General features: G+C 39.2%; 1 protein-coding gene across 1 annotated transcript; it reads left to right on the top strand.

The window, feature by feature from the left end:
- The first annotated feature begins 643 nt into the window (after positions 1-643).
- Positions 644-2,138, top strand: LOC102992416 (heterogeneous nuclear ribonucleoproteins C1/C2-like). The gene is given in 5 exon segments (XM_024122400.2): positions 644-764; positions 810-918; positions 921-1,188; positions 1,228-1,758; positions 1,760-2,138. Coding segments are annotated over 4 exon segments (876 nt in total). The 5' UTR covers positions 644-764; positions 810-872; the 3' UTR covers positions 1,791-2,138.
- The last annotated feature ends 17,280 nt before the right edge of the window (positions 2,139-19,418 follow it).

A 19,418-nucleotide genomic window follows, 5' to 3' on the forward strand; every position in this document is an offset into this window, starting at 1 on the left:
GACTGTAACTTTTTCAGAAAAATTCTGCACAGGAAACCTGATATCTCAGGTTTTCCATCAATTATATAATTGATCCCTGAGCAGCAGATCACTTAGATCTTTGGATCAACTTACTTATGTGAATGCCTTTCTCTTGTGGACATTAATTTTCTTTTAAATTACTTGGGAAGGGCTTCCCTGGTGGTGCAGTGGTTGAGAATCTGCCTGCTAATGCAGGGGACATGGGTTCGAGCCCTGGTCTGGGAAGATCCCACATGCCGTGGAGCAACTGGGCCCGTGAGCCACAACTACTGAGCCTGCGCGTCTGGAGCCTGTACTCCGCAACAAGAGAGGCCGCGATAGTGAGAGGCCCGCGCACCGCGATGAAGAGTGGCCCCCGCTCTCCGCAACTAGAGAAAGCCCTTGCACAGAAACGAAGACCCAACACAGCCAAAAATAAAACAAATAAATAAATAAATTTAAATTATTTGGGAAAAGTTAGTTTTCAAATAGTCAAGTTGCAGTTATAAAAGGAAATATGAATTACACACCCAAGCACAGTCTTGAGACTTAGCAGCCTTCATAAGCAGTAGTTTTATTTCCATATATAGATTTTTAATCACTTGCACATCCTACTCAAAAACTATACATTGGGATTTTTTGTGAAGAGGCGAAGGCTGAGCGGTTGCGGCCGCGTTGCGGACCTCGAGCAGCAGTCGGCTTCTCCGCGTAGAACCCGGGAGTAGGAGATTCAGAATCAAATGTCTTCTCCCTTCCCCCTCCTGGTTACAAATCACTTGAAATATATAAGTTAGTGGAACTTGCTTGAGTGAGATTTTTTTGATCTTCAGCTACATTTTTCAGCTTTGTGAGGCACCTTACCATCAAAGACAATGGCCAGCAATGTTACCAACAAGACGGATCCTCGCTCCATGAACTCTCTGTATTCATTGGGAATCTCAATACTCTTGTGGTCAAGAAATCTGATGTGGAGGCAATCTTCTCGAAATATGGCAAAATCGTGGGTTGCTCTGTTCATAAGGGTTTTGCCTTCGTTCAGTATGTTAATGAGAGAAATGCCCGGGCTGCTGTGGCAGAAGAGGATGGCAGAATGATTGCTGGCCAGGTTTTAGATATTAATCTGGCCGCAGAGCCAAAAGTGAACCGAGGAAAAGCATGTGTGAAACGATCTGCAGCGGAGATGTACGGGTCAGTACCAGAACACCCTTCTCCGTCCCCTCTACTCAGCTCCTCTTTTGACTTGGACTACGACTTTCAACGGGATTATTATGACAGGATGTACAGTTACCCAGCACGTGTTCCTCCTCCTCCTCCTATTGCTCGGGCTGTAGTGCCCTCAAAACGCCAGCGTGTATCAGGAAACACCTCACGAAGGGGCAAAAGTGGCTTCAATTCTAAGAGTGGACAACGGGGATCTTCTAAGTCTGGAAAGTTGAAAGGAGATGACCTTCAGACCATTAAGAAGGAGTTGACCCAGATAAAACAAAAAGTGGATTCTCTACTGGAAAGCCTGGAAAAAATCGAAAAGGAACAGAGCAAACAAGGAGTAGAGATGAAGAATGATAAGTCAGAAGAGGAGCAGAGCAGCAGCTCCCTGAAGAAAGATGAGACTAATGTGAAGATGGAGTCTGAGGGGGGTGCAGATGACTCTGCTGAGGAGGGGGACCTACTGGATGATGATGATAATGAAGATCGGGGGGATGACCAGCTGGAGTTGATCAAGGATGATGAAAAAGAGGCTGAGGAAGGAGAGGATGACAGACAGTGCCAATGGCGAGGATGAATCTTAAGCACATAGTGGGGTTTAGAAATCTTGTCCCATTATTTCTTTACCTAGGCGCTTGGCTAAGATCAAAATTTTCACCAGATCCTCTCCCCTAGTATCTTCAGCACATGCTCACTGTTGTCCCCATCCTTGTCCTTCCCATGTTCATTAATTCATATTGCCCTGTGCCTAGTCCCATTTTCACTTCCTTTGATGCTCCTAGTAGTTATGTTAAGTCTTACCCTGTAATTTTTGCTTTTAATTTTGATACCTCTTTATGACTTAACAATAAAAAGGATGTGTGGTTTTTATCAACTGTCTCCAAAATAATCTCTTGTTATGCAGGGAGTACAGTTCTTTCCATTCATACATGAGTTCAGTAGTTGCTTCCCTAACTACAAAGGCAGTCTCATTAGTTGAGTAGCACCTGAGAGCAGCTTTGAATTAGAGGTATGCGTGTTATACCCCACATAAGAGTGCTGTGTGGGGCTGTTCAACACAAATGTAACGATGTATTTTTGTGAATGAGAGTTGGCATGTCAAATGGATCCTCTAGAAAAATAATTAGTGTAATAGTCTTAAGATTTGTTTTCTAAAGTTGATACTGTGGGTTATTTTTGTGAATAGCCTGATGTTTGGGACCTTTTTTTCTCAAAATAAACAAGTCCTCATTAAAAAACAAAACAAAACAAAACAAAACAAAAAAACCCTATACATTGGGGACTATATAATTATTTGAAATATTACCATGGTATTTAGATGTATATAAGCAAACAGATTGGGCTAAAAAGAAATATACTGTGGGAAGACAAAAATGTTCAGCTATCCTACATTGTCTTGAGATTTTCTTAAGAAAAATCCTTAAATTATTGTGACACATTTAGGACACATCTAAAATTTGAAAAACTTAGGGAAGTTTCAATTTAGTAGCTTGGGTCTGTCTTGACTGAATATCATTGTGCCTGCAAAATCTAACAAGTAAATTGTCAGGTATCCATCACAATAATGAAGGGAAATATTTAACAAAAAGCATGGTCAATGCAGTCTTCTACCTCACAAACTATTCTTTTTCAAATAAGCAGAGATAAAATTAAATCCAACCACTTTGCCAGCAGATGTATATGGAACATCTGTTACATTCTTTACCTATGCAGTACCTCCTGGATTAAGATATGGCATCTGTCTGTGGCAGTTTGTTTTTAATATGGTAGGAGAGGTCATGCATTAACACATGAAACAATCCCTACAACTTCATTACTATCACCCGAGCCCAAGACACCATCATCTCATACCTAGATTTCTAGATGCCCTTTTGCTCCTCCTTTTGCCCTCCTACAATCCTTGTTCCACACAGAAGTCAGTAATCATCCATTGCACTTAAGATAAAATCTATACTCTTTAGCTTAGTGAAGGAGAGAGAGAGGAGAGGAAGAGGACGAGGACGAGGAGAAGGAAAAGAAATCATCATGCTATTTTTCCTAGCTTCATTGGTTTCAACTTTTTACCCAGTCTTTCCCTGCCTATTTCTCTTACCTCAACTCCTATCACTTCTTACCTTGTCCAGGGTACAGACTAAGAATTAAGCCCCAAAGAGTGTGTGTCCTCACTTGTCTTGCCCTTTGTACCTGTGCTGTCCATAATAATGTAAAGCATGGAGGAGGCATGTAATAAATATTTGTGGACAATAATGAATGACTAGAAGAGTATTATATCCTTTCCATATTGTGATATGTTAAATTTGCAAACTGTGTGCAGGCAATGAAGAACAGGATAGTCTTTTGCCAACTGTGTGCAGGCAATGAAGAACAGGATAAGGCTATATGCATAACAAATTCAAAAAGAAAATAATTTTTTAAAATGAGGTGGACAGTAGGCATGAGGTAGACCTCACAGAAGGTTAAGACTAAAGATGGGCTTAGAATAATAATTTGAATTTCAATAGGTGAACATGATGGATAAAGTACAGCATTCTTGGTCAGTAAAAGATCAAGAGTGAGCCAGGAGTGTGAGCAAGTGGTGGATAGGGCTGAAGAAGGACAATAAGGGGCCTAAAGTGATAGTTCCAGGCATTCAGACTAAGGAAGAGTAGAGACAAAATTGTAGTTAAGAACGGCCAATCAAAGGACCTGAACAGATTAGCTGAGAAGATTAGAACTGATGAAGGAGGAAAAAAGAGGGGATTAAATGTTTTTGAGGAGATAGCCATCATGACAAAAGGGGTATTTTAGGAAGATCCCTCTTGTAGCACATGAACGGTGAAGTAAAGGAGGTAAATAACTCTAGGTAAGAAGACCTGGTGGCCAATTTGGGAGTAAGGTGATAAAGTAAGGGCCATATAAGATAATGGGGGAAAAAAAGACAAACCAACAAGGAAAAAAAGAACTGATGGTGAACATTTGTGTGAATGAGAAGGGAGAAAGGCAGTCAAAGCTAAGAAGACACCACAGGAACTAGAAAATGTCTTTTCTTCTATCCAACAGGAAACTGGAGAAATCCGAAGCCATATTGCTTAATGGTTGGTCACCATTCTACCCCCAAACATAAGGGCTTCCTGTGTGACTTGGTTTCCTACATCCTTCTCTGTATTTGGACAAAGTTAAAGTATGTCTCTCTAGAACCCTGTTATCAGAATATGGCTCTTTCAAAGTCTTTCAATGAGTTATCCATCTATATTTATAGATTTTCTTATTATCAATCAACATACAAAGTGTTTTGGCAGGAATTCATAGGCTGTGTGTGATGAGCATCCATTAAGGTATCTTCCAAATACCTCTCCTCTGCCTGCTCCATTCACAGAAGAGGAACTGGCTTGTAATATCTGATTGGACACTGAAGTGGACATATAACTCAAACTGGTGCAATCAGAATCGTGCCTTGAGACTTTTAACCAACAGACAATAAGGAGAAAGGAACTGACACATGTCCATTCTGGAACTCTAGAGAAAAAGCTTGTGAATTTGGAATAGCTTTGTCTCCATCTTTTCTAATGCTTCATTTGTTCAAATTTTCTCTGATGTCTTAGAATCTCTCCAGCACATTTCTTTTGCATTTTCTTACCTTTTAAAAAAATCATCTTCTGTTTTTTTATTGCATACAACTCAGAGAAACTTAATCAATATTTAGAGTAAAATACTTTCAGAACTGGTATCAAATGTAGATGCAGATGTTTCTAGTAGAAATGGTAAATGAGAGCAAGACAAATGTAAGTTGAGAGTTTGGAAAGCAAGCTTGCACACTAATAAGACCCTTCACAAAATTCATCTAAGAGAGACAAGAAACACTTGACTCATGAACACAGAATTAGATTTCTGTTTGTCTTTCTCCTCCCAGATGAGTGATATTTTTGGTAGGAGATTTTTTTTTTTAACATTTCTCCATCTTATCATCTCCTTCCTCAAAGGGAAACTTATAAACTTAGAGAGTGTAGAACAGATCAGCAGTGGTCCTATTTAAAAATGTGGAAGGGTGGCAAGCCATTAAAGGAAACTGAGAAACTGGGGAGAACAAGATGGCATAGGGCCTTACAGGCGAGGTTAGATTACCAGAAATAATATGTGAGTTGAGAACAGAACAGTTTAACCAAGGGTATTGCTGGGTTCCCCTGGTAATTGGGAACACAAATGCTTAGAAAGGTTACAACACCCACTCTCCAACAGGTTGAAAGCATATGAAAAGAGCACGGTCTATTTTTGAAAGTGGCATCCGAGGAGGTTTCTACACACCCAGAAGAGTATTTCAGTTCATTAACTAAAATACATGTGTTGTGGTTGATTGGTTTTGTGTTCTATTTTACTTCAGAATATTTTGATATGCTCATAGAAGGAGGCTAAAGAAGCTTTTTAAAAAATAAGAATCAACAAGAGGGGGGCTAGGAGTATTCATTCATTTGTTCATGTATTCAAAAATATTTATTATGCTGCCAGGTATCGTGCTAGAAAGGGATTTTACAGGTTGTTTGTTTTAAGGATGCAGTTCCTACTTGCATGAATCTTGGAGAGGTAAACAGTAAACAAAGAACCATATAAAATATGATTATAAATTGTGACAAGTAAACTGAAGGAAAAACACACGGTATGTGCTTTTTATGATACGAGATACTGATAGAGATTTAATATAATTAGTAAAGATGATTAGGGAAATCCTCTCTGAGGAAGACTTATTTGAATCTGGAAGACTGATGGTGCCGTAAGCCAAGAAAAGGGGAGGAGTGGGGTGGGTTGGGAGGTAGAGAAAAGGCATTCCAGAGAAAGTGGAAAGCATGTGCAAAGGTCTCATGGAAGGAAAGCACTTAGTGCCTTTGAACAAATGAAAGAGTTCAGGGTAGCTGGCCCATAGTGAGGCAGGGTTGGCATGCCATTAGAAGGGGCAGGAAAATTGAGGAGGACAGGACAACATAGGTCCTTACAGGCTAGGCTAGGGATTTGGGGTTTCATCCTAAATGCAAGAGGAAGCCACTGAAGGGGGTGGTGGTGATATGAATATCATTTAAATGTTGTAAAGACTACTCAGACTACTGTGTTGAGAATGGGTGGTTCAACGGGTCACCAGTAGAAGCAGGGAGGCCAGGGTGAAGGTCAAGGCAGTAAATCCAGGGGAAAGTTGAGAACTATCAATGGAGCACAGTGATTGCAAAATGATACCTGAGTTTTGGGGTTAATCTACTTTAGATCTGCTGGAGTCGCCTACTTCTTGACTTGAGAAACTACATACTTAAAAAAGGCATAGGATAGTTATATGGCATTCCTTCAGTCAATATTTCATCTGAGGTGGTTTTGTTTAAATATTTTGTTTTAATTTTTAAAAAGTTTTCTATAAAGAGTTTAAAATACAAATATGAATAGAAAAAGAAAAAAAAACTACACCATTTAGATGTACACCCACACATACACAGATATTTATCTAAAATGTGAAATCACATTTTATGGACTGTTTTGTCACTTGTGTTTTACATTTAGCAACATGTCATAAATATGTTCCCTTGTCAAAATCTGCAGATCCTCATTCTTCTAATGGCTTATTGGCTTTCTTACTGTATGAATGAACCACAATTCATTTTTAATTGATAAGCATTTAGATTGTTTCCAATTTTTCATTATTACAAATAATGCTGCATTTTCATTATTACAAATAGTGCTGCAGGGAACATCTCTATGCATTTCTGCATACATTTAAACAAACTTTTAGGAAAGTTTCTATAAAATTCATTACTAGGAATAGAATTGCTAAGTCAAAGGATTTATACATTATATAAATTTATAACTACTAGTGCCCTCCCAACTGTTTGTTTTGATTTATATTCCTGTTGATTTTACTATACCTTAAAAAACACTATGGACTTTTACCTCATAAAGTAAAAATGATAACTCATTGTCGATTTAGTTTACATTTCTCTGCCCATAGAATGGTGGAACATTTTTCTATATGTTGATAAACTACTTCCGTTTCTTTGTCTGAACTTTCTATTATATCCTATTCCCCCTTTCTAATTGTATTTTTTCTTTTTTATTATTTTGGGGGAACTATTCATATATTTAGGGTATTAGCCCTTTGATTATGATATTCAATGCACATATTTTTTGATGCTCTTTTGTCTTTTCATGGGCTTTTGTCTCCTATGGGCTATTTTTGTAGTACAGAAGTTTCCACTTCATATTTAGGGAGTCAAATTTTGTTCCCTTTGTACATCTTTTGACTTCGAGATTTCATGACAGAATCTCCCCTACCTAACACTTATTAAATACTTCAAAACAAGGAGAAACATGCATAGTGTGTTGATTGTCCTAAAAGCAGTCGGCTTAGTACTTCTGACAAAGAATTTCAAGCATGAGAACACTGAGTCTGGTCATTCCAGTTCTCCATAATTCTTAATTATCATGAACATGGAACTAGTTCTCTCTCATTGATATAATTTTCTATTTATAGACACCTTTTCACTGAATCCTATCAAAGACCTAACCACAAAGTTCAATTTATTGTTACTTGAAAGTCTTAAGAGAACCTACTCTTGATTCATGAGAAAAATTGCTTCTGCTTAGATGGGACGTTATGTATTTTGGACTGTAGAAATGCCTGATGACACAGACTAAAGTCCCTCATACAATCTAGTGATAAATGTCACTTCTGACTTTTGTCTCCAGTCTCCAATTTCTAAACTAGTTCATATCAGGATCTCCCTCCATATATTTAGACTAGAGACAACTGAACACATACTATTAAATCTGTGACAAACAAGGAAGTAATTTAATTTGATGTTAATCCAAAATAAACAGAAATAATTTCCACTACTGTTCTCTTGATGTGCCAAAGTGAATGCACTAAAAGTATCAGGCCTTTTGCTATAATTACATTGTAGGAGTTCTTCAAAACATGATCCCCCTTGTTCCGGATTTCATGCTCCTCAGTGCAAAATGCTTCTAGGCAACATATTGTATCTTTTACCACTGCCTTCCCTGTGATGATTCAGTGCAAAGAGTGGCAAATATATTTCAAAGATTATAGGAGCCTATTTGATAAATGTAATCAGGTCCTAAGTATTTTTGAAAGCAAACAATGCTATCCACTTGACTCATTAAAGGATATATCCATATATACATGTATATATTTATATATATATATGTATTTTTTTAAGGTAGTGTGATTAGGTAGAAACTTGCAAACTCTCCTGAGGCCATAGAAAAAAGCATTTCTATGATTCTACTAGCAAGCAAGCAAGAAAGATAAAAGTGCTGACCTCTTCCTCTTTGATGATTCTATTCTATTTGCTTCCCCAACTGTGTGTCACAGAAAATTCCTAGAGCAATATTCCTAGGACACACACACACACACACACACACACACACACGCACACACACACACAGCCTCCTAGTGAAATAAGTTTGAAAAATACAGAATAAAACTAAAAACAGAGAGACATATTACCAAAACAATTTTCAGGACCCTTAAGATGCTGATGCCCTTTGTTAATTTCTAAGACTCTAAGCAGGGATATTGTTTGTTACTTTGTGAAAACAGAACTCATTTTTCAAAGAATACAAGAAATACCTTCGAACATTGCATGGATTTTATGAACAATTTGGACATGCTGACCTAGGGCATCTGTTTGCCTTAAATCCACTGATTTCATATCTCTCTTGTAAGACTACGAAAAAATTAGCTTTTCCATCATCTCTTTTGAGATTCTTCCCAGGTCTGCCATGCTACCTACTGTCTGCTCCATGTCACCCTTTAATTTCTCCTCCTTTATCCTTCTCTTTATATGAACTACTAGGATTTATGCCTTCACTGTACCAATCCAGTTGTGTATGCACATATTTTGTTGCCCATTTTACTGTATTTACTAGTGGTTTTAATTTTTATCTTGTTTCTTACTAAACCATTAATATCTCTAGGTTAATAAAACACATTCTCGGTTTTTGGTGTAATCATTCACCATCCTCCAGCACTGGGACACACACACAGTCTAGAATAGTTCTCTGCCCAGAGTTGATTCTAGAAAATGTAGCTGCCTGCCCTTATTTGAGAGCGACGACGTGCAGTTGCTGTAGGGATGCGTGAGGATGAGTCTGCATGTGTCTGTTGATGGTGACTGCCTTCAAGGGCAGCACCTAAAGCAGAACAGAATCAATGTTCAGCAGAGTCATTTCTTTGGCAGCTGAAATGAACCTGCAGGAATCTTGCTGTCACAGATAACATTCTTGGATGCTGCAACTGTAAATTCACCCACCCACCTGCACAGCTCAAGGGAAATAATTCCCTCAGCTTTGGAATACATTCCTCTCACAGTGGGTCAGATAACAAGCCTTAAAGGGACACAGTGATGAGTAATGAGAGACTGAGAGAACCGAATCCAAATGATATTTACAGGAGCCTTTAGTGGGCAGCGTGTAATTACAGGGTTCAGGCTCATGTGTTGCTCTTGATTATTCATTTTTCGCTACTTCCTATCTATCTCCTTCCTTTGTCTCATCATCACCAGACAAGAAATTCCCTTTTATTTGAGTAACTACACAATGGGATGCTTTGGTTCATCAAATATTCTGATTCCTGGGTCCTGCCACAATAGTTGAATAGTTCATTTTTTTTTTTTAATCAAACAATCAATATGATCTTTTATTTCTGTTTTCTTTCTTTCTTTTCTTTTTTTTTTTTGGCCATGCCACACGGCATGTGGGATCTTAGTTCCCTGACCAGGGATGGAACCTGCGCTCCCTGCATTGGAAGGGCAGAATTTTAACCACCGGACTGCCACAGAAGTCCCCTGAATAGTTCATTTTGATTCACAAGTATTCTGAATTCTACTGTAAATAGGTACCTAGGTATTTGGAAATAGGTACCTGGGTGACTCACAAAGATATTCAAGGTCTTGCAATGACAGGAGCATCATTAGGAAAACCAACGCCCCATTCAAAGTATTATACATACAGAAAAAAAGCTGAAACTGTTCTGACCATACCACATAGCAGAGAAATTGTTAATTTGGAAAAAAAATCTTATTTCCATTTGTTTACTTTGTCTGTGTCACTCACACCAAAGTGAACTACGAATGAACCTTCTTTCTATGCAATTTAGTTGATGTTTCTTTTGTTTGATAATCACGTAAAATGGGAATTTATTTTCAATTAAGTGGTTTTATGTGATGATAATAAGCCTATCGTTGCCCTTTAATTTTTAACTGAAGTGTTCTCATCACAGGGGGCCCTTGTTCAGAATGAGCAATTGTTGTTCCTTCCTGGGATTCTCTCAGTTTTCATCGGAAATGTGTTCCTCCAAACACTGACCCAGCTCAACCCCACTTAGTTTCTCAGGGAAGATGAGCTCATATCCTGGTGGCGTGGTGCTCTGTCCTGTACAGGCCCGAAAATCTGACCATTGCTGTGTATAAAATGAAGCTCAGAATTTTAGATTGTGTACAATCTAGCTAACAGAGGAGGGTACTGTCCGTGCGGGGAACACTACATGACTCATATTTTCTTTGAAAAATTGAAGTCATATTTCTTTGATGTGTCAACAGTGAGGACTGAGAGCCGATTGCAGAGTCTTTGTACAAAACTGGAAGGAGAGAGGGAGAGGAAGAGAGTAGAAGAGCAAATGAGAGACTTCTCTGAGATCAAGCAGGGAGAACAACACTCCCAGAAAATATCCTACACCGAGTGCACAGCCCTCAGAATGTAATAATACAACCTAATGATGTGAGAGAAGAAATGGTGAGAAGAAAATATAAACAGAAATAATTATTCTTGGATTGCTAGGAAAATACATGAGCCGAGGGCACTGACAGCATCTGAATGTTTTGTGTGATGCAAGAAAACAAGGACACACATTGAGTGAGAGAACAGGCAGGCAGAGGAAGATACTGTTCCTGGAATATTTGGTGCCATGACTTGAGTGCTGTATTGAGGTTCTTTTGTCTTCCCTCTCCTTCCTCTGTCATCATTTTTCTGTGATCCCATCAGCATCACTTCAAAGATGCAAATCTCAATTTATCCCTATGCCAAACATATATCACCCCTGCCAAAATAAGAGGTGAGAAAATGAGCTCTATGTTCAAAATAGTTCCTCTAACTCCGTTAAAAATAGACAATCCAATTCTAGGGTCCTTGAAGGGAAGTGGGTCGTAGGTGGCAGGTGGCTGTCCTCCCAAGGATGTGAGAAGTTAGGGGAGGATGTTAGAAGAAGGAAGGAAGGTGATTCACCCTCTTTCTCTTTAGGAGAGTAGCTCTATAAATTATCTTTGTCTCCCTGATTGCCACAGTTTAGGGTTCCATCAATGTCACCTAGTAATTCCTTTAGGAGCTGAATTACAGCACTTTATTCCCCTAATGATCTCATTTTCCCACCAGGCTTCTGGAGGCTTCAGTGGACATGTTATTAAATAGTCTGGGTCTCCTTGTCAGTGATTTTACAGTCAAGCCAAGGCTGGCCAGAATCTCTGAGGGGCTCAAGGGAAACCAGCTCCATGCACTCCTGCATCGATGAGCACTCGCTGAGAAGAAAGAGGAGCTCACTGTTTCCTCTGGGACCACAGAGCATTCCCAGCATTTCATGAAGAACTACAAGATGTTCCAAGGCAGTTGCTGCCCCACTTCTAGACAATGCACACATTCTCTAACAAGGCTGTCCCAGCTCTCAAAAACTGGCACAGCATGGGCAATCAGAATCTCACCAGAGAGGCAGAACTGGGAAAATGGATCAGACTGAATGCAGAAGTTGCAACTAGGGTGATGAACTTGAAGGCACTATATATAACACTAGTTTCTCCGAGTTGAATCAAATGCAATTTTCCTGCTGAGGCCTCAGCTATTTTTAAAAAGTGGTGCTGGGAATGACTGATGCCCCAGCACATCAATAGCATAGAGCTGTTCTTACTGAAATCTGAAAATACTCTTATTAAATGGAGTTAGAAAGAACGTCTGGCAAGGCTCCCTCCACTGCTTTCCAGGAAGTGTTACAAAATGGCGGGGCTGGGAGCCATCCCAAATTATAGAATATCATGCTGACAGCCCTAGCATCATTGCTTGCAAAGACCTCATTGAATGTGATAGGTTGGAAATCTAGGTGGTATAATGAGGCACATAAGCAGTAGTTTCAAGGGTGCTAGCAGCTATTTCATGGCTCTTTCCCCCTAAGGCAAGTAAGCTTCCCAAATTCATCTGTCTACTTTCATGTATTTTCTTTTTCTTCATTGTTCTTCTCCCTATATCTAATGCACTGACATTCAGTGGGTTGTGCCAGATTTCAAATGTATACATCCCTCCAGGAAATAAAAGATACTCAGACTTCTCGACCATTTGAATTAAAAGTGAACATCTTACTAGAGGATATATGATCAAAATAGTTGTTTTCTAAAGATAGTCTCATGTAAGATTTATGGCTTGCTTTATTTAGGAATTATGCTTTATTTGAAATCATCAATGTTATCTTGTATCAACACTTTATAATTATTTTAATTAAAATAAATCATCAAAGTCATATAAGACAAGTATATATGATATTTGTTATTTTAGAAATGGGTGATATAAAATAAGATTGAAGCTGTAAATAATAAGGCTGGTGTGGACTGAACTGGGATTATATAACTGAAGATGTCCCAGTTTTCTGCAGAGGCTGATCTCAATTACACACAGGATGAAATATCAGAGTTTGCAATTTCCCCGATTCACAGTTAAGAACAATGTTATAGCTTAATGTGGAAAAATTATATTCACATATATGCAAAGGGAAATAGATAAGCCATGAAGCTCATCTTTTCATTTTGTAGATAATCTCTCAAACATATTTAGCTACACAGTTTTGTTGTTCAACAGACTAGTTTTACTTGTAAGATGATAATACATGAAACTTTTTTTTTTTTCCAAGTAAAGCCTTTAGTTATGTAAACAATCACCATGGATCAACCACACAGCCTTTTTCTCTTTGTGCAATAGTAATAGCTGGTAGTTGAAAGAGCTCTCTGATCCAGCTGGCATTTTAGATACTCCTGTACTTTGTGGGGAGAAAAGCAGGACCTAGTACAATGGGCAAGAAATTTTGAGTTAGTGGATCTGAGTGATTGATCAATTTCCTGCCCTCTTCAGTTTCTCCAGCTATAAAATGGGATTCCTAATCCCTTTCTCATAGGCTGTGATATTCTTTCTGAGAGACCCTCCTTGCTTTATTCACTTTCCTCCTCTTCTTCCTCCTTCTCCTTGCTTGATTTCGCACTTGGTCCTTCATTCACCTTGAGACCAATATCTCTGAGGGCAGCAAGGGGTTCATTATGGGAAACAGTCACTACCTCCTGGCTCAGGAAAGGGGAGTTCCAGTGAGTGTGTGTGGGTAGGCAGAATAGGAGAACAAACACAAAAGGAGTTGTTCCTAAGGAAATCATTCTGCTGCTATGTCCCCAGATCCTTGACACCTAACCCAGCCTAACCCCATAATGAGTCTCATCACTGCATTCACCTGAGGTTCTGATGGAACCTGGTTTTACTACGTCAGGCATTCTCTGTGCTATGTCTTCCTGAGGATTACCTAGAAAACGTCAAATGCAAAGAATGATGTTTTATAGGAATATTGTACTTTCTCATATCCTCACGTAGGAGAGAAAGAGAGAGAGGAAGTAAGCTCTCTGGTGTCTCTTCTAATAAGGGCACTAATCCCATCATGAGGGCTCCACCCTCATGACTCAATTACTACCCAAAGGTCCCATCTCCAAATACCATCGCATTGGCACAGTGGGGATTAGAGTTTCAACATACGAACCTGGGGGTGGGGGACACAAACATTCAGCTCACAGTGGAAGGCTACTGTGCAATAAATATGTGAAAGGGCTTTATAAACTCTAAAGTACTATATTAACTGAAAGTGTTGAAATTATAAGGAATGAATAAAGTCAGACATATAATACTAATAATAAAAGGAGCTAACCTTCGTGAAGTGCTCACTTCATGCAAGTCATTATATACAGTATAATACAATTAATATAATTTAGTCTTCAGATGTGCCCATAACACCATTGTTATTATCATTACTAATAGAAAATATCTCCAAAAGTAGATTGATCATAACTAGATTATGTTCTTTGGAAAGGACACTAAAGTAAACACATTTCTAATATGTTTGACCAAGGAGAAACACAAAACAAAACAGAGAAAACACAAAAACATTAGGAGTGAAAAGATGGTAAAATCACAGAACGGCAGAGATAATAAGAAAGTTGAACTGATTGTTGTTCACTCGTACATACTCCATTAAAGAAAATAAACCTGAACACATTGCAGCTAGATACAAATTACCAAATTCAAGTAGCAGAGAAAGTAGAAAAGAAATACAAGATGGAATAAGCCCCATTGCTAACAGTTGTTACCTCTGGCCAGGGGAGTAGGAGTGACTGAGGGGGTCCAAGGAGATCTAGCACAATTTGCTGTGTAATCATTAGCACTAGTTTACTCTTGTATAAGTCTTCTAATTGGGGGCACATATTCAGACACCAGTTTTAATTTTTAAAACACATATAAAGAGTTTGTGCAGCACTGTCATGTAAAATTTGAGTTTTAACCTTCTTCTAGGACAGCTATTCAAACTCTGAAAAACACCATAAATGAAATGAGGAATAGAAAAATAATTGCAACACAGTTCACAACATCTGAAAACAAAATTAAATCCTCTTTACTTATATGTCCCAGGAAAACTTTTACTTTGTTTCAGTCATCTGAAATGAGTTACGTCTGTCTAAAATTAGTTCATATGTAAAAGCATTCTTTAGTGAATAAATTCCTCAAGATCAGCCTGCAGCTCTGAAAAAAAAAAATCTCTCTGTCCTGGGAAAAATTATTTAGTGTTTATATATTCTTTTTGTCACATTTAAAAAATGTACTCTACGATGACTTTATAAGATAAAAAACAGTTAATTGCATATTTAAAAAGTGCTTCAAGAGAGGTCCTGAATTCCCTTCCCTGCTCTACCCTTCTCCATCACAATCACCCTAGACTTCTAGTAGCTGTAAGAATAGCTGTTTTTTGTGTAGTCCTTATATTTTACATGTTTTCCATTAGCATCTGCTGGCTGTTACAAGCACAAATGAGTAAATTTGCTTTGAGTAGGGTTTTGGGGCTTGTTTGGGTGGGGGAAGATGTTCTCTCAGTCAGAGTTCAAGTAACCCTCTTTGGAAGAGAGCTTTTTCACCTTCATGATCTATGATAACCCAGACAATTAATTAGCCTGTGTGAACTAAATAGCATCAGTGTTCACTGGGGGCACAAAGGATAATCAAAATGTCAGCAGTTGAGTAATGAGAGGAAATATCTATTAAACACTTAAACAATGTGCTGAACATTGTCCCTCATAGTAACCTACTAGAAAGGATTTATTCTACTTCTTTTTTTAATGGATGAGTCAACTGAGGGACAGAAAACTTAAACAACTTACTCAAGGTCACATAGCTCAAGCTCAAGATGGAATCTGAACCATCCAGGCAGTCAAACTCCAAAATCTCTACTTACAATTCTCTAACGGTCACTATACATCAGAATAACTTTATTTCCAATACATAATAAAAGGATAATTCTTCCCATCCTATATTGGTGTACGTGCATGTCTCAGTCTTCTGAAATAATAACATTGCAAAATTACCACAAGTACAAACTAGCTTTGAAGACAATGAATGATGTAGAACATTCAGGAAAACCCAGTACCAGGTGATATCAATTGAGGTTCATGAGTCATGACAGTCAACACAATACCGTATGCGAGGCATTAGCTTACTGGAATGTACATATCAGCTTCCTGGCACCCAGCCATCTTATATGTTTTCCATTTTGCTCACCTTGTTGCAGATGGGCTTGTTTTATCAAGGGAGATGCCTGAGTGTGTAATCAATAACGCGAAAATAGAGCCTGGCAGCTGTCTAGATTACAGAAGTTCTTATGTGGCCCATGCATGTGCCCACAGACACACAGAACCCAATGGCAAAAACGTCAAGACAGTGCATACTGCTTAGAAGAAATCTGCCAATTAATAGTTATCACCTCTAACGTGCCTGTGAGTTGGGGGTCAATTTAAATTTAGTTGCATCAAGTTAGAATGCTGATGGAATGACTCATGTAAAAAAAATCAGCCAGGGTCCAATACCTTTCAAGTGCATTTATTAATAGTGCTTATTTTAATACTGACTCATCTGGTAGAAGTACTGCTTTAAGATGACAAGTAAAAAATACAACACAAATGCAAATGGAATGGAATCAGCATGAAAATAAGCCTTATGTTTTAAGTATTTTGGAAAATTTATTGAAGAAGATGAACTTTAAGTTATGACTGAAGTTCAGCAAATTAAGTTTTTGCCTTTCAGAGAATGTAGAAAAACGCATAGACAACATTTCATCTTTTATATGTATGAATGTACTTCTGGGATATGTGTGGGTATATTGTGCGTGGTTGTGTATGAAAAATGCTCTATGAGAGGAGAGGAATAAACTTCCTGTAGCCCAACTCAGGGAAGCTATGGCAGAAATATTACAAAACTACAGGTAATCTGATCAATAATTCTCTGAAATAAGTGAGAATACATTTCACACTAATATACACAACACAAACACTGCAATGTAGATCTTATTTCTAAATTTCACTTGCACACAATCCAAAGGCAACTTGTTGAAGTTAAAAAAATAACTGAATTATGAATTGGTTTGGCCTCTAAGTAGAGTCTATGGCATCATGATGAAAATGGCAGTGCTACTAAAGTGAAATTTTGCATTTGAGGATGACATGGCTGTTATCTGAATGTCTGCGGACATCTGAGAAGACTTTCCACACTACAAACACATTTGGCTCAAATTCCAAACTCTACCTACTAAACTGTACACCCTTCAGACTGAGTCACCATTCTTTCCTTGTACCTCCTTGCTGATCTCACCCAACACTGAACTCTGCAATTCCATGAGGTCTTACCCAGACCCTTTGGGAAAGATCAAGACTATTACTCTTTCCAATGCCAAGAAACTCCCCAAAGGAGGGCAGCCTCATACTCCTACTGGCCCCTGGCCTCTACTATCAGCTTCCTCCAATCCATCTTCTATGCTTGCTGCCAAGCTGATAGTTCCAATATAAAAGATCTAACTGTGAAACCTTGGCTTAAAGCCCTTAAAATGCTTCCCTAGTGTCTACAGAGTAAACTGTAAACTCCTTTGCTTAGCATACAAAGAACTTCAAGATCTGGCCACTGACGAAATGTCAAGTCTCATCTGTCATTTCCTGCCTTGCTCTTTGCAAGCCAGAAATATTGAACTACTTATAGTTCTCTAACAGACCAGGCTCTGGTCTGGTGCCCTGCCTTTACGCATTCTCTCCCTGGAAGAGTCCTCCCTGCTTGTGTGCCTGACAAATTCATTCATTCTTCAAGCTTCAGTTCAAATGCTACCTCTTCCGAGAAGGCTTCCTTGACTCCCCAAGAAGCTGGCTGTGCCACTTCTCTGGTGATCTCATTCAGGTTTGTGCACATACCTTTAAAGGAGTCATCCTATTGTTTGATGGCACATCTCTTGCCTGTATTTAAATTACATGAGGGCAGGGACCACATCTTTCCATTTTTCATCCCCAGCATCCTGGATAGAGCCTGGCATAAAGTGAAGCTCAATGCATGTTGTTGAATGAAGGAATGAATGAATGAGACATAGATGTTCTCCTCAAGTGAACAGTTCAGCAAGTAGAAACTGTTCAGACTCTAAGGACTTGATCTGGGTACAAAAGGCAATGTTTCCAGTGGTCTAGTTGGGCCAGTACGCTTGTGTTTTCCTCAGCAACCTAACTAACCTTGAAAAGAGCATTTTACAAATGGCTGGCAGACCCATTTTAACTTCTTAGCAGTCATATCTTTGCAGTGAAGGTTTTGAGGGATATTATCCACTTAGTCTGTCCAGAGTCATCTGATAGTCACCTGCAGCTGACCACAAAATCAACTCATAAATATCCATTCTCTGTGTGATCAGAAGCAGCATAGCACAGTGGTTAAGGGTACACACTCAGAGGCCTTAGACTGAATCCTGACTCTGTCACATACTCTTTATGCCTCTGGATGAATCTGTAAATCAGGAACACTGATAGTACCAGCCTCAGAGGGTTGTTGTGAAGATTAAAGCAAGTGTGTACATGTAATAATTGCTTAGAATATTTGTCACATAATAAGCTCTAAATAAGTGTAGTTACTATTATTATCTTTTTAAAAAAACCTACCCTATTCCTCCTGAACTTCATACAAATTGGACAATAGCAGCCCTGCTCTGCATTGTCATGGAGTCCTGAAACAAGTCCAACCTCCCCTCACACTGAAAGTAACAAAGATCAGCCAGAGATGCACAAAGTCACATGCAACAATTGCTCAGAATCCTGTTTTGTTATCAAGAAGCTGCTCCTCTGAGCTGAGCTCTGTCTGGCCTCAAACTCACGGTTCTTCAACCAGAGCTGGATCTAGCCACTGGCCCTTGGGATTGTGTTTGTATTGTGTCTTCTTAGAAATCTAATTAAAAATTGCTCACAGACTCTGCTGTGGCTTGCCCTCTGGCTCTCCAGGCCTGTGTTATCTCAAGTAGAATTCTTAACAGTGGTTCCTCAGAACTCAGCCAGGACAGTCTACCATTACCAACAACCCACTTCCACACCCTCCCCCCTGCTGCCCTGTCCAGTCCACCAAAAATGGGAAGGAGTTAAGGGAAAGGGGAGAATTCTGACCATGCAGGTAGCAAATGACTCACAAAGAACAGTGAAGAATGGCTTGCAGAGCCTCCTGCAGATTCCCTAGTCTAACTGTAATCACAACCAACCTTAGAGTTGACATTTACTTGGCAGAAAAAATCAAAACAAAATAAAAAACCTTCCAAGAAGCCCTAGGGATGGACTGGTGTTTTTGTTTGTTGGTTGTTTTTTTTTTTGGGGGGGGTACGCGGGCCTCTCACTGTTGTGGCCTCTCCCATTGCGGAGCACAGGCTCCGGCCGCGCAGGCTCAGTGGCCATGGCTCACAGGCCCAGCCGCTCCGCGGCATGTGGGATCTTCCCGGACTGGGGCACAAACCTGTGTCCCCTGCATCGGCAGGCGGACTCCCAACCACTGCGTCACCAGGGAAGCCCTGGACTGGTGTTTTTAAACGGTGGATACACAATTAGATTAAAAATGGCTTGTTTCCT

The sequence above is a fragment of the Physeter macrocephalus genome, chromosome 2 (genome assembly GCF_002837175.3).
Source record: "Physeter macrocephalus isolate SW-GA chromosome 2, ASM283717v5, whole genome shotgun sequence".
Classification (NCBI taxonomy): domain Eukaryota; kingdom Metazoa; phylum Chordata; class Mammalia; order Artiodactyla; family Physeteridae; genus Physeter; species Physeter macrocephalus.